General features: G+C 53.3%; 1 protein-coding gene across 2 annotated transcripts; it reads left to right on the forward strand.

Moving 5' to 3' along the window:
* Positions 1-7,314: 7,314 nt before the first annotated feature.
* Positions 7,315-14,311, forward strand: prss23 (serine protease 23). 2 transcript variants are annotated; one of them, XM_015351780.2, is made up of 2 exons: positions 7,315-8,455; positions 11,910-14,311. In XM_015351780.2, exon 2 carries the CDS (start codon positions 11,925-11,927, stop codon positions 13,089-13,091), a length of 1,167 nt encoding a protein of 388 aa, XP_015207266.1. In that variant the 5' UTR covers positions 7,315-8,455; positions 11,910-11,924; the 3' UTR covers positions 13,092-14,311. The 2 variants fall into 2 exon arrangements, with proteins under 2 accessions (XP_015207266.1, XP_015207265.2); XM_015351779.2 differs by lacking the exon at positions 7,315-8,455 and adding an exon at positions 8,463-10,961.
* Positions 14,312-16,150: the final 1,839 nt, after the last annotated feature.

Genomic DNA, 16,150 nt, shown 5'->3' on the forward strand with positions numbered 1-16,150 from the left:
TTTGTGTTTTTTTGTTTAAGTGTCTTTTTTGGCTGCACATGTGCGGATGAACACATGTTCGTGTCCATAACTTCAGGCCCTTTGCGTGATCAATGCAACAGATAATCAGGAACTGTTTACTGCAGCTCTGATTGGACCAGATGGCATCTGCATTTTTCAGTCTTTCATTTCTGTGTGAAACTGCACATTTGTTTATGGTTTCGAAAAAGCGTTGTTGTCTTCTCTGTGAGTTTGTGTGTGTGTGTGTGTGAGAGCGCATGTGGTGGGTTTTATTTTCCCTGGGCATTAAAACATTTCGGAAACAACAGAAATTCTTTTTCCACAGCTTGTTTGGTGAACACTTACAGTAAACACAATCTTATTGAGGCTTTTGATTGCCTTTCAATAAGGAGGAGTCGGACCATCAAGAAATCAAAAGGAGACATTGTTGCTTGTTGAATCTGCAGCCTTTAACCCTGTGACGCTGGGAGACCTCCGCAGCAGACTTGCCTGTGTGCAGAGAGAAGCAGGGGGCACCGTGCCCTGGATAGCGGGCCACGGGGCTGGCACAGGGTCCGGGCTGCTGTCCGGTAGGTGGCGTGAGGGAGCTGGGGGAATGATGCAGTTCTACTCTCAGCAGGCTTGTTTCCCAACTCATCCCCCCCCCCATTTCTTTCTTACCTGACCCCCAGACCGAACTGCCGCCAGCCTCAGGAGCCTCAACCAATTAAAAAGCTCATCGAGGTTGACGCGATCAGAGCATCATGGGGGTCTACAGTCCCAGGACCTGGAGGGCCCACCTGGCTGAGCTCAGGACCCGGGCCTTTGGGGGGGGCGGGAGACGGCGCGGCCCACTGGGGAGCGGCCACAGTCGAGTTGCGAAACCCGCTGGGCGAGCTGGGAACGTGCTGCAGGCCTGAAGGCAGGGGCATGCGGCTCCGGCGGGCTGGTCTCGGCGGTGGCGCCTCAGTCCGGCCGTCGTCCACCCTCCCTCGGCCCGGTGGGTCACATAATCACAGCCCCGCCCCCCCCGCCCTCCGCGCCCGAGAGATCCCTGCTGGTCTCCATCCAGCTCCTGCCACACAAGGGGGCTTGCGCAGCTCTGACACAACAGAGCGCATCACCCGGAGACTCGCTCGTCTCACCCTCCTGTAGGGCCGGACCTCTCAGGTGATCTGCAGGCCCTGGCCCTTCTAATATCTGTGAAAAGATTTTATTTATTTTTTCCCTTTGGAAGAGCTTCAAGGAGATTGTACACAGGATGGAGTGAGCCCATAAAAAAACAGTGGTTTGGAGTGGAAAAAGCAGAACTATTTCACTTATGAGCAAAACCCTACAATTATCTGGGGAGAGTGACCCTCGTGGATTTGATTGGATCACATATTCGCTGGCTCCTTTCCCTTTTGGCACGGGGACTCCGGTTTTTTTTTTTTCCGCTTGCTGTTTTCCAGGCTGTCTACATGCTGCTGTTTGAAAAGCTTCTAATTAAGAAAATACTGTCTGGGTTGCCAAGCCTGCCTTGTTGTTACTCCTAATGGTTTAATACACACAGCGCTGGGGATGGAAGTAAGAGGCCAGCTGCATACTGTTGGAGCTGTTTATTCTTGAACAAGCCCTGGGCCGTTCAAGTCGAGCTTGTTCCCTATTTCGAACAGTTACCGAAATGTTACATTTGGTCAAATACATAATGTATGTACAGACTGTGCACAAGTGAGGAACCCCAGCAGATCCTGCGTGCTCCTGTCACGCTGCAGGAACAGCTTGAGCTGGGTGTAGCACTTGAGTTCCCATGAGGTCGGGGAACATTTGCAGCCCAGTCTCGTCCCCCTTGTGCTCACAGGATCTCCTCCAGAGATCGGGGGGTTGTGAGGAGAGACCCACAGTAGTGCAGGGGTGGGGGGGGGAGGCCTACGTGTCTGGTTTGCCCAATGGGGGGGCGTCTCTGCCCTGGGGTACGGTGTAGAGTGAAGGGAAAGGAAGCAGTTAGCAAGCTGAGTTCGAACCCTGTCTGGTCAGGCAGTGTCATGGTATGGGGCCTGGTGGGACAGAAGGCACGATGAAAACAAACATGTGGAGTTGAAGCACAGGTTGTCTGTAAGGAATCGAAAGAGAAGAGGAGACAGCACACACACCAGCGCCGAAAGGAAACTGCGGCTCAAAACGGGCAGGAAGGCAGCCTTTGCTCTGAGAGCCCGATGGCAAATCTGCTGAAGAGGTCTGTGGTTGGAGCAGTGGTGGAGTTTAGCCAGAGGACGAACTGAGAAGAAAAGCAGATATGGGCTGCTGCCAGCACAAGGTGATCAACATTTCTGGGATTGTGGGATTTTGGGATTGTGGGATTGAGCTGCACATACCAGTAGTTCATGCTCCTCAACCCAGCAATGCATCTGTTTGTTTGGCACGGGGGGGGGTTCCTAATATTTGGCCCATGTGTATATTTTATACAAGAGCCTGCGGCCTACAACATCTGAGAGGGATTGCATGCTATTTGTTTCCCGGAAAGATGCTGAACAGGGTGTTCTGTACAGAACAAAGCCCTCTTTCCTTGAAGCGCTGCGATAAGTGGTGTGGCGTGTCCGTTCAGCTGCCCAGAGGACGTAATTGAATAACTGTGATATTCTACTGCGTCAGACTGCTGTGGGCACATCTGGATCCCTCCCCAGCCCCCTCCTCCCCGCCCGTGCTGCAGCTGTCTGATCTGGAGACATTCCGGCCTGTGCCTGTGCACTCCCCCTCTGCAGGACCTGAGCGCTGTCCGCTCTGTGACTCACAGCCCTGGGGGCTTCCGGAGCAGCTGTTGCTCAGGATGGAGCACGGGGGGGGGCTAGAGGTGCCCCTGCCGTCCTCCAGCACGGGGAGGGTGTCGGATCCGCCGCGCACCGGCCGGGCCAGAGAGCACTGGCCGACGAGCTGCTCCGATGACACCCCAGTGCGCGGAGGTTGTTCTCCGCAAGCTGAGAGCCGCTTCAGGGGAGAGAGACTCCGAACGCCTGGGTTAGGTCTGTGTTTCAGCTTGAAAGCATGCTTCTACAGTAGGTACTGCTTTATCACAACTCTGGGTCACGAAAGCCTTGCATTCATTTCTTTTAAAAGTGTTCGTGGAAATCTGCCTCTTTACTCTGTACTTTATTGTGAAGGTGAATATGAATGTTCTGAATTGCTGTGGATCTGCAGAGGCAGTGGTGGCTCTGTGGTTAAGGATCTGCGCCTGTAACTGGAAGGTTGCTGGTTCAAATCCCGTGGCCGGCAGAGGAATCCTACTCCGTTGGGCCCCTGAGCAAGGCCCTTAACCCTAACTGCTCCAGGGGCGCTGTACAATGGCTGACCCTGCGCTCTGACCCCAAGCTTCTCTCCCTGTCTGTGTGTCTGTGTCTCCATGGAGAAAAAGCTGGGGTATGCGAAAAGACGAATTCCTAATGCAAGAAATTGTATAGGGCTAATAAAGAAACATTACATTACATTATTATCAGTGAGCAGGGCCGAGCATTTTCCATGTCATTCCAGTACATTCCAGTAGGGGGCGTTTGCCTAGAACAGGAGGTCCAACTGGAGGCTTGTCTGGGAGAGGTCAAGCCATTGTGCACGAGCCTGCAGTTTGCTCTCCAGCCACGGCCTGTTTCCCGCTGGGCGCGGTACAGAGCAGTGAGTACTGAGCAGTGAGGTCAAGCACGACCTCTGCAGAGCTCGGTTTCAGTCCAGTCCCAGGTCTCCAGGTGACTGACACACTGGCGGGGCGTGTTGATTGAGAGAAGGAAGTAGGACGTGGTCTCAGTTTTAATCCTGCCTGTTTGAAATGGACAGTGGTGAAAGCAGCACATCACTGCCAGGCATGCAATTCTGTCTCCATGGAGAAGAGTCTCTTCCATTTCTTCTGACTCTTCCGAATCCAGAAGGTGTATCGTCTGTACTTGTATCCCTCACTGCTTGATGGACTATAGTGTGTGTGTGTGTGTGTGTGTGTGTGTGTGTGTGTGTGTGTGTGCGTGTGAGCATGCGTGCATGTGTGTTCAGGCTATTAGTAAGCAGTAGTTCACAACTCACAGAGCACAGTCCAGCAGGTTTTAAGGGCCTATATAAATTTGCAGCAGCTGAAGACCTGGGAAAACTGTTACATTGGTCCAATCAACTCAATTGATTTGATTAAGCCATAACTAAGCACCACTGCCCCCAGGATCTGGACAGATCTGCTGGATGGGGAACATCCTCTGGTCCTCTGGGGCGACAACAGAGAGTCCTCACCCCAACCCTGGTCATGGTGGGGGGCCCTAACTAGCAGGTTTTAATCACTGATTCCTAAAGACCTGGAACAATGTCGTTGCGTTCAGTTAGCCAGTCGGTTTGTTAAATTAATTTACTGATCATGTGCAACCAAACCCTGAGGCGTCTTGGGCCCTCGTGAGTCACAGTTCTCTCTGTTGAACAGATTACTGGCTCGGCCCAACTAGAGTTTACAGGTTTTCCCAGATCTCTGGGAAGACGTGACCTTTAAGACTAACTGGATCGGAATTCTCCAGGACTGGATTCGCGTCAGCCTGCTCCTAGAGAGGAGGAGACACACTGGGATAAAGATGCTGCAGATGACTCTGCCCCACTTACACTGGCTCCTGGCTCTTCATTCCACCTCCCTCTCCTCCTGCACCCCTTCCCACTTTCCTCCAGTGGCCCCTGGCTCTTCCTCCGACCTCCCTCTCCTCCTGCCCCCCTCCCCCCCCCCCCCACTTCCAGTTCGGATAAAACCGTCTGGATCGGCCAGCTTCCAGTGCTCTTTCCTCAGACCTTGTATCTGATAAGAACGATTCCATTACTCATCCTCCTTCGTCTCCTTGTTTTTTTTTCCAAGACTATTTCTTTTTCTCTCTTGCTCTGGAAGGAGGTGACCTCATAGTGCTGGGATGCAGCTCTGAGAGTACTGTAAATGCCCTCTGTAGGCCCAGGAGGAGACCCAGGATGAGCAGGGAAAGGAGAGGCTGTGGGGGCTCTGTGTGTGTGTGTGTGTGTGTGTGTGTGTGTGTGTGTGTGTGTGTGTGTGTGTGTGTGTGTGTGGCATTAGAGACACAGCTATGAAACGCAGCTCCCAATATCTGACCAGCAAGAGTTTCCTGCTGTTAGTAATGAACCACTGACCAGCCTCTGATTCAGTCAGCTCGGGGGTGGGACAGAGCTCTCAGCAGCGCATTAAAAGGTGCTCTGCTCTGTTTGAAGTGAGAGTTTTCACATTCTCTTGTTCCAGGACCAGCGACCTGCAGGACAGCCACAGCCTCTGATCCTGACAAACTGAAAGCTGATGATCTTTAGAGGCTGGGAGTCCTCACGACAGCACAGCACAGACAGTGGCACAGATAATCACTGCCACAGATGGCAGGCCTCCGAGGGCACAGCCCCTGAGCCTTATCTGTGGGCCTGCTGCTGGGAGAGCACATGGGCTTCACAAGCTGAAGGGAATTCCTCTGTTCTGCATACAAGACAGACAAGTCACCGATGAGTCACGCACTCTGGATGACACGGGATTTCTTACTACACCACAGAAATATCTTCAGGTGGAAAAATGCTCATTTCTCAATGCACAGTGCTCCCCTTCTTATAACATTTTTTTTGGTTGTTGTTGCTGGTTTTATCCAAATCGGCGCGAGTCAGTATCTCCGAGGCGTGGAATTGTTTCACTCTGACGAGCAGAATGAATCTGTTCTCTCGAGGCCCCGCCCGTTTTCCACGGCCGCGTCTCTCACGCGTGAAAAAAATCGGCGCCAACCGCTCTCCTGTATCCTCTCCTTGTAACTGCGAGTATCCGGATTCTTTCCGAGTTATGTTCCCCGGGGATATTTTGCACCGCTTTTACTCGGCTTCATAATTGCAGTCCCTAAAAAGCAGACTTCTAAAAAGGAATCCGAAATCGTGCCCGGGGGCTGATAACAAGGCCGAACACTCCCTCCCTCTCAATCACTGTTCTCAACCCCAGTGGGGGGACTGGGTGATCAATTACTCCCCAGTCTTTTTTTACTTTTTTTCTAACCCTCCTTTTGCGTTTCACCTGGATGTTGGTGCCCCGTCCTCTTTCACACCACGGTAATTCTTCGCGGGTTTTTTTTTTCTCTCCAAAACTCCCGATGGCGTTAAGAAGCGCCGATCTTCAGTGCCTGCTGTTCCACTACAAGACCAACCACCGCAGGCCGCTCTCTGTGTCCCGGTTGCCCCTCGCCGTGACGTGCAAGGGGCTGTTCCTGACGACACGTGAGTGGAGAGGGTCCCCTTGTCCGCGACTTGGGGAGCCGTGGGCTCACGCTTCCCCCCGCCTCCTCCACACTCGCCGTGTCGGGGCTCTTCCAGGGAGGAGCACGGCTTGCAGATTTACACCTCACGGCGCCGGGGTTATTCTAGGAAATTGCTGATAGTGTTCACACCTCGCTGACACGTGAGATAATGGATTGCCTTCTAAAATTAATGCTGTGAGGGCCCCCACCACCGACGCCGTGAAGACAGGCGTCCGGGGGGGGTGAGGCGATGCCTGCGGAGTGCTAATGACATGATCCCCCCAGTGAGACACATGGTGAGCTTCTGGGTCAGAGACCTGTCGCTTTCAGGAGGGCAGCCTTAATGTAAACATGGCACAACACCCGGCACAAAAAAAGGGCAGCACAAACACAGCAGGGGCCGGTAGCTTGGCGCTGCCAAGGGCCCGCAGATGCAGTCCCACCTGCAGAGGGCTGGTATTGTCTGTGCTGGTTGAGCACAGGGCAATTTCTCTCTGTCTGGGAAACAGGGGGGCTTTTTTCTCAAGTCGGGGGGCCACTATGTCAGAACGTCAGAACGTTCTCTCGGAGCCGCCCCTCCAGCCCCCTCCACTGGACTGCAAATGGGTGGCAAAGATTGGCAGTGCAGCTCTGGGCCTCTGCTCAGCCTGGGCACCTGGGCACTGGTCCCCTCGTCTTAAAGGAGCAGCGCAGCTCCCTGTGGCCTCCCCTGGTCCTGCTCAGGAGCAAGGCGGGAAAGGACGAGAGCCGATCAGACGCGGCAGCCGGAGATCTGTTTTTAAATGGATTGAGATGATCGTACCAGCAGCCATGTCACCCCAAGGGGGGCGTTATGGAGGCCGAGAGGGAGAATGAACCCGCCCTCTGTCGGCCCTGCTCAGACTGCCCCCTGCTGGCCGCGCAGCTTCACAGCAGCTCTGGGAATGAACGGGTGAGCAGGGGGTCCAAAATTGCACATCTCCGTAAGGGGGCACGTCAGGCCCAGGGCGGTCAAGGTCAGGGGCTGGGGTGACCCCGGGGGGTGGGGGGGGGGGGGGTTGGGCTTTGTTGTTGTACACCCAGATATCCCAGGAAAGTAGAGGTGGGGGCCCAACAGTGACCCTCACCTGCAGGTGACTGCTGCTCTTCCAGGGGAAAAAACAACGGGGATAAATATATACAAACTTCCATAACATTAGGTACAGAACTAGGATACGCAAGAGGGGCTTTCCCTGCTGTATCCTGAAGCATTAAATTAATAATTAATCAATAATCCACCTTGAACTAAGAAAGTAAAATCAATGTAACAGCATAACATTGGAACGCCTAACTCTCCAAGAAATGCCGATCAGATGAAGCGGACAGATTTTGTTGAGGATCGTCCCTAGACCTAAGAAGAACAAATCCAGCTCGGGCAGTCGAGTTTTGACGTTAAAGAGCGAGTTCCTCGGCAAAGTCGAAGTTGTTCAAGATTTCAGCGCCATTAGCTCCACGTACTCCTCCCGCCTCTGCAACCCTGAACTCTTGAAGATTTGCAGTTGTCTGCCCTAGCAGAGCTTGCAAACAAAACAGCTTTATTCAGCGAGAACAAATGTGACAGTGTAATGTTGCGAATCTACTTAAGAGACTACACTGGCATAAACACACACATGTGTATATATATATCCGGATTTTATTTACAAGTCTCATGGTGTGTCATATCTTGTTCAGCTGATATTGTAGCTTTGTAAGCCTCCAAACGTATCTGTGCCCTGCAAAACCTTAGACCTGCCTCGCCTGCGTGTGTTTTCCCATGCTTGCTCTGCATAGAAGCCAGCGTAGATCGCCTCTTAGCGCCAATGTGTCGTGTTAGCCGTGTTGTGCTGTGCATTGGGCACCAGTGGAGGCGGGCACTAGGACCACGCGCAAGGCTCACAGCGCGCACCGCGTTCGCCTCCGGAGAGTCCTGTCGGTGTCTCGGGTCGGCAGAACGCGCTCTCGCCCCGCGAGCGAGCAGAGGGGAGCCGCACACGTAGCGCAGCGAGACGGAGGCGCGGAGACGCGGCTGAGACAGACCCCCCGCCGCCGACAGCGATACAGCTCCCTGCGGCTCGGCCACGCGTAGCCCCGCACGCCATCAGTTCCCAGGGACCCGGCGGGTACCTGTCACGCACAGAAATGCGAGTTATCTGGAGGGACAAGCTCGGTTCATTCGGCGGAGGGGAAAACGAGATCTGGGCTTAACTTTCGCGGACTGTGAGATCCAGCAGGTAAAAGATTCGCATGTTTATTGAACAGAGGCGTAAGCCTTTAAACACAATTTTCAAACCATCCATTACACAATTTTTTTTAGGAGTCATTAACTCAAATATGCCAAACAACCGCACAACTGTCCCTCTCTGAACTCACGTCTGAGATGATATTTTCAAACACAGCTGGAATGTAGTGGGAACTACCGTGCATTCACCAGAGAGAGTGGCAGAAGCGTTAAAAATATCGCTATAAGACTTTTATTTCCTCTACCGTGCAGTTAACTGACGGGCTATGGCGTACTTGAGGTGTTTTGTGGACTTCTGTAAACGTGGGTTTGTGAAGCTGTATCTACGATGGCAAGCTTTTCCCGAGACCCGCCACGGTACGGATGCGCCGCTGTAAACACAGGCGCTGCCGTTGGGGGGGGGGGGATTCGTGTTTTCACACGTCCCTGCTTCATGGCGACAGCCGGGAAGGGGGGCGGCTGTAAAGACAGCTGGAACAGCACCAGCGGTGCCGATCCGCGGGTCACCCGGTTTGTTCTCCGGTGCCCGTGGGTCGGGCGGGATTGCTGGTCCCACAGGTGTGGGCCTCTGTGGACCTCCCTGGTCCGAGCCCAGGATCCCGACCCGTGACCCAGCGCAGGTCCGGGAATGCCAGAGGGCTGGGCTGCGCAAAGCAATATCCACCTGACCCCCTGCTCGAGGTGTGGGAGGGGTTCGAGAGGGCTCAGGTCAGGGGAGGTGGAGAGGTGAACGGGCTGGCCAGCTGTCCCGGAGCCATGCGAGTCTAGAGGACAGCTCAGTGGATGCTCCTCTCCCCACCTCTGGGTGCTGAGACAGCAGCAGAGTGGCACTAAAGGTGGAGCCCAGCCTGTGGACCAGGGCGAGAGCGAGAGACTCTTTTCCCCAGGAATAAGACTCCGGTTGCACAGTCCTGTGATCCATTTCAGTTTTTACCAAGCTTTCAGGCTCTTGTACGGAAAAAAAATATGTATGTAACAGAAAAAGTAAAGGTTTATTCCATTCTGAAAAGAGAAGAAAATTAACACAACGATTCGGCTGTGGAGCCTTCTTCAGGTGTGTGAACGAACTTCAGCTTGTTCCTTTGCAGCCTATGCATGCTGACGCAGCTCCCTACCTGATGTATATTTAACTGCTCAAGCAGAAGAGATGCTTGTGTATTCGTAATGCAGTGTATAAAAACTCTACATTCCAAGAGGACGTTGCCCAAAACAAGGAAGCAATTGTGAAATATTCCGCACTTTTTGATGTCTTATTCCCCTATGTCCTGCCATGTCCAGGGTGCACTCTGTCTTGCTCCCAGTGCTTGCTGGGACAGGCTCTGGCTCCCTGCCACCCTGTACTGGGTGAAATGGGTGGCTGGATGGCGTTGGTTTATGCCGAAGAGCTGGTGCCTTGGGAAACCAGCACAGACCAGTCCTGCCCTGCGGGGGCTGAGGTGCCGCCCGGGATGAGACTGGGGTAGCGAGGCAGAGGGGAAGCTCGGGCTGGGGTGGAGCTGTTGACTGTAAACCCAGCGCCGGCATGAATCCCAGATCAAAGAATTCCTGAGCCGGAGAGGGCCAGCTCCCGGGCGGTCCGTACCCTGCAGGAAGGAAGGCCCAGAGGAATCCGCGGGACCCTGCGAGGCAGCTGTGAGCGTCACCTGTGGGGTCCCTGTGTGGGGAAAGCACCTCGACTGTCTGCAGTCTCCTGTCGCCCTTGTTGGACCTGCACAGCTTTCGGAGTGACGGCGTAGGATTCAATTCTGAGCGCAGATCGGAGAGCACGTTCTGGCATTCGCCCCTTTCCCCCCCCAACCCCCGTACGAAACAAAGTAAGATGGTCAAAACAAAACAGCTCCAGCCCCCCCTGGCTCCTTGCAGCAGAGCGGGCGAAAAAAGGAAAGGCTTGTTTCAGTCACGGCGCCCCCCCGCACGCCCCCTCCTGACGAGCCCCCCCAGAGATTGTGAGATTCCTGGCCAGGCTGGGAGGGGGGCTCTCCTGCCCAGCGGCTCGTACAGCCTGTCCTCGCCCCGGCTTGTACTCTGGCTGAACAGACACCTGCTCTCTCGTTCACCAGTAGAGCCTAAGGGCTCTTATTCTTAAAGCTTATCATATTTCTCCGCCCGCCCGCCCCTCTGCGCACACACACACACACCGAACAGCTCATGCTCTAATGCTCTAATGAGGCTGGCCTGCTCCTCACCCAGGGGCTGCCTGTACAGAGAGCTGGGTGGGGACACAGAGCTGCCAGATTAAACCTGAACTCTCCCCCTCCACCCCCCCCATCACCTCCTGTCGCCATGGTGACACCCTTTCTCTGCTGGCTTACCTGCCTGAGCCCGGCCTGTGCCCCTGGCGGCCCTGTCCCAACGTCACTTTCTCCCTCCTGCTTTCAAAGAAGACCTGTCTCTTCTGTGGCGCGTTGTTTTTTATGGTTTTTGCCGGGCAAGCGTCTGCGCTCTTGCGCGCTCAGAAGGTGAGATCGGACTGCACCAGCGGGACCTGGCGGGAAGGGGTAGGTGAACAAGAGCTGCCCGTGGTTTATTTTTAAAAAAAACAACAGGAGAAAAATCTGTCGTTTCCGATTACAGGGGGTTCTGAGAGGTTCAGTCTCCTCCGTGACCTTGCCCTCCCTCTCTCAGATAATGGGAAAAGGGGAAAAAAAATAGATTTTAAGTACAACCAGACTCTTCTCCACCAAAGTAATCTGTTGGAAAAATGCCGGTGCTGAAAGTCTGTGCTGCCTGCCTGGTCATCTCTTCCCTGCCTTGAAAAGATCATTTATTTAATATTGTTTTTTTGTCTCCATGCTTTAAAAACCCTCCATTAATCAAGCACGCTTCTGTAGTCTTGGTGATCTAAGTTGTAACTCTGGTTTAAATGGGTTCCGGTGGTTGTTTTTATTTGGGGGAAAACGAACAGTATAGGGAGCCTGCCCCCTTGTGGTTGAGAGAGTTAAAAAAATACATTAAATAAACCTGTAAAACACAGCTTCTAATCTTTGTTGACTTCTTTGAGTTCTCGTTTTTTGTTCTACTTTGTCTGCTATAACAGAACCAGGACCTTTTTTTTAACCTGTAGACTCGAGTTACCTTTTTTTGTAACCTAAGATGAAAGTAACAGTAACGCAGACGTACAGAGCCTCAGGAGGAAGTGAGTCTTTTGGGCTCATCACATGGATTATTGTCCCATCAAGTCAAGATGCCACATGGTCACTGGTCATCCTGGTGAGACTTAGGTGCGAGTGGCCCAAGTGACAAGTGGCACAGCTTGGTTTTGAACTTGCAAATCCTGACACTAGAATAGAAGAAGATTTCTACCGTTTGGGGATCGGACACGGTAAAAGACGCACACGAGGGTCAGGACATCTTTTAATGTCTCACGGTTTTGTTTCCTTTCTCAAAAAAGCCTGCCACTTTTCTAGTTCAAAAACAACTTTCTTCCCACGTTTCTTGTTTTTCAGGTGCACCATCGCGACATGTTACCTCAATCGAGAGCTGCCGTTCCCTTTTTCTCCTGCTTCCTCTTCCTCCTGCTCTCCCTCCCCTCTTCCGTCGCGTTACGGGCCTCCTCCCACCACCCAGGGCACATCCCTGCCCTGGTGCCCCACGCTACCCTTCCCCTCTCTCGGCCTAGCTTCTCCGCCCTCCCCCAGCTGGACTTTACCACGCACTGCAATACCACCTGCTACCAGCAGGGGGAGGCGTCACCCAGCTGGGAGCTTCTGACTGAGCGACTGGCCTACGAGACGTTGTACGCAGACGGCACGCGCACCCTGACCACCGTGGATCTGGAGGACAAGGAAGAGGAGGAGCCCGGCCCCGCAATTCAGCCTCCCCCCAGGAGGTGGCGCCCCGCTGCGCGCGGGAGGCGCAAGCGTCAGATCTACGGGGCCGACGGCCGCTTCAATATCCGCGGCAACAACTTCCTGCTGGACTACCCCTTCTCCACCGCCGTGCGCATCTCCACGGGCTGCACCGGGGTCCTGGTGTCGGAGCGCCATGTGCTGACCGCCGCCCACTGCGTGCATGATGGGAAGGATTACGTCAAGGGGGCCCGCAAGCTGAGAGTGGGCTTTCTGATGCCCCCTTCGAACAGCACCAAAACCGAGCGCCACCCGCCCGGGTCCCAGCCCGAGAGGAAGCCGCTGGTGCGCTGGGTGAGGGTCAAGCGAACCCGGGTTCCGAAAGGCTGGATCCAGGGACCCCAGGAGGCCAGCATGGACTTCGACTACGCCCTCCTGGAGCTGCGCGCCCCCCACCGGCGCCCCTACATGCGTCTCTCCGTGGCCCCTTCCGCCCAGGACCTCGCGGGCAAGCGGATCCACTTCTCCGGGTTCGACAGCGACCGGCCCGGAGAGCTGGTGTACCGGTTCTGCCCCGTGGAGGACGAGTCCAACGACCTCATCTACCAGCACTGCGACGCGCGGCCCGGCGCCAGCGGCTCGGGGGTGTACGGCCGCGTCTGGGACGCCGCGCTGGAGCGCTGGGAGAGGAAGGTGATCGGAGTCTTCTCGGGACACCAGTGGCTGGAGATCAACGGGGAGAACCGAGACTTCAACGTCGCCGTCCGGTTCACCCCTCTCAAGTTTGCACAGATCTGTTACTGGGTGAAGGGGAACCACTTGGACTGCCTTCAGGACTGAGCGCAGGAGACTGGGCTGGGGACCGTAGCCTGGGGGTCCCGGTGCCCTAGTCCCATATCATTCAACTTCTTTAAACGGTTTCATGCTTTGTGATTAAAACAAGGTAGTAAATTCCTAAAGAAACAGCCTTTATGCGGGGGCAGCCCGTGCATGCAAAGGCTAAAGAAGAATCTTGTCTGTTCTTAGTGGGAAATGTCTGTCTTGGGCGCCCTTCCTGGTTCTTGGCTTGCTTTGCCCGCACTCACTGATAGCGATTGTCTCAGCAGAGAAGAGTCTTCGTGAAAGGAAGCTAACAGACCACTCTGGACCTCTTTGTGCGTGACCTACGGCAAACCGTAGGAGCGCTGTGATAATTTAATCGATACTTCGTTGATGCACTTTTGCTTGCCCTACCTGCCTTGTGTATTTTACTGTGTCTGTTGTCGCGGTCTGAGAGGACCCGAAACCGGTCCCTCTCCTGATATCTCCCCCTCCCCCCGCGAACAGCGAATTCCCCTGCCCCCTGCCCCCCGGGCTGTGATGGACCCATTAGCACAGGACGGGCCAGGCTCCGTTCCCACAGGACCGGGGGGGCAGTCGTAGCTCCACCTTCCCAGCTTCCAGCTGAAAGTTCCAGCATCCCTGTGCCGTGGACCGCATGAGCACCCTTTAAATCAGATCCACTGAGATACTTCCTCTCCAGCCTGTGATTACCGTCAGGTCTCTTTCAAACGACCTGCACACCCATGAGCACTCTCATAAGAGAAGAAGCTGTGATTTTGTTTTACCATGAGGAGGGCGCTCCGTTTCATAAGGGTAACCGGTCAGGTTGAGGAAATCACTAAGTTGGAAGATTTAAGGAACTAACGTCTCAGTGTGCTTTTTTGGGGGGGAGGAGCAGATCTCCCTGTAAATATAAGGGGAAATGCGCTGAAGGGCCTTTAATGAGAGTTTAACTGGTGGGACAATCTCACAGCCTCTGTGCCTGACAGCACCGCTCTCTGCAGAGCACAGGCTGATGCTGACCAGCCTGCTCCCGGCCATCCCCCCCAGTAACACAGCACTTCCTTGTCCGCGCGTGTAGCCCTGACAGCCACGCAACGGCTCGGCGTTCCTCTGCCAGGGCCCGGCCGGGGCACTGCCGTTAGCAGGATTCCGGTTGCGTTTCATTTCGTTTCATTAAGTTTTATTTGAGAAAGCCTTCTATATATTTGAATAAACTGGATATTTGATTAACTGTTTCTCCCCGTGTGGGTGTTGTCTGTCTTGTCTTGTTTTGGTTTTTCTTCATGTCCTTGAAAAGTAGCCGAGATCGGGAACCCCATCAGGATAAAGCCCACTTTTCCCTGAGAGGAAACGTGCAGCTTTACAACAGCTTTGTTTCAATGCTGCGTGTTGAGCCTGTAGTCAGGTTGTTGTTTTTTTTTGCTGTAAAAAACTACAAAAGGAAAGAAAAGATGAACAGCACTTCAGGAGACGGCTACGTTTGAGCCAGCTGTCTGTGCTCAAAGTGGCAGAAGACTTGAGTTTCTGGGGTTGATATCCATGAGCTTACTTATAGATCAATTCATAAATTAAGATAATGCAAGAAGAAAAGTTTGAATATAAATGCATAAACGAATTGGGAAAACAAATAACATTAGGAAGTTAGATCCCAGGGATAACTAGCATGATCCTATAGGACAAACAGCCATTCCCCTGGTCTTAACCACTCACGGCCTCCTAATAATCCCCATGAACTGGCTTCATCACTCTGCTCTCCTCCCCACTGAGAAATGATCATGATGGCTGCTGTCACATCGTCCAGGTGATTCTGTTCACTGCTGGTGTTAGTGGGATTCCCCGTTACCTGTAACGTACTTTGCAAAAAAGCACTATAGAACTGTAAGGATTACACTAATGATGAGGATTATTATTAATATCAGATAAGATCACTTTATTGGCCATATACAATTTCTTGCATTAGGAGTTCATCTTTTCACATACCCCAGCTTGCTCTCCATGAGACACAGACAGGGAGAGAAGCAGGGGGTCAAAGCACATGGTCAGCCATTGTACAGCACCCCTGGAGCAGTTAGGGTTAAGGGCCTTGCTCAGGGGCCCAACGGAGTAGGATTCCTCTGCCAGCTGCAGGATTTGAACCGGCAACTTTCCAGTCACAGGCGCAGATCCTGAGCCACAGAGCCACCACTCCACCCGATATTCTGTTTATATATTGCATGTTTATAATATGCTGTTTCACTCTCAAGATTTTCTTGGCCACTGAGTTTCCTGCCTCCCGTTGTCAGGAAGCTGCTTGTTCCTGGCGAGGGTCACGCCAACCGGGAGCCCATTCTGGGAAAACAGGGCGCAGGACGGCACCCGCACCCCGGACGGGGCGCTAATCCACTGCAGTGCGCGCACACACAGCGGGGACAACAAATATAATGAACGTAGCTCACATATGTCTTTGCAGAGCGAGAGGAAACCCGTGGGAACATGCGAAGACATGCACACTCCACCCAGAAGGTGCCCTCGTCTGAAACTCAACCCAGGATCCAGGGAACATCTGTTTTTGAACTAAGCCGCACGATCAAAATCGGCGGCAGATTAATCATTTTTTATTTAAAACAGTTTTTCTCTACTTGGAAAAATAAATATTCATCAGCTGGATGGGGCAGCATTGCAGCCTGGCAGTGCAGGGGGCCTGGGTTCAAATCCTAGGGTGCTGTCTGTGTGGAGTTTGTATGTTCTCCCCATGATTACATGGGTGCGCTCTGGGTTCTCTGGTTTCCTTCCACAATCGAAAGACATGCTGGTTGGTTAACTTTCTGTTCTGTTCTGGGAAAACTGACCCTGGTGTGTGTGTCTGTGTGTCTGCCCTATGATGGACTGGTGTCCAGTCCAGGGTGTATCCTGCCTTGTGCCTGTTGCTTGCTGGGATAGGCATGACACCCCTAAAGCAGTTAGAAAATGAATGGATCCATGGGATTAACTACTTGTCATAAAGGCTAGGTTGCATATTTTGATTGTGATAACTGCTCAGCTGTTTAAATTCAAAGCCTTGCTTTTAGTGTCAGATTTCACGATGACGGTGTTTT

The sequence above is a fragment of the Lepisosteus oculatus genome, chromosome 8, assembly GCF_040954835.1.
Source record: "Lepisosteus oculatus isolate fLepOcu1 chromosome 8, fLepOcu1.hap2, whole genome shotgun sequence".
In the NCBI taxonomy this organism is placed as follows: Eukaryota; Metazoa; Chordata; class Actinopteri; order Semionotiformes; family Lepisosteidae; genus Lepisosteus; species Lepisosteus oculatus.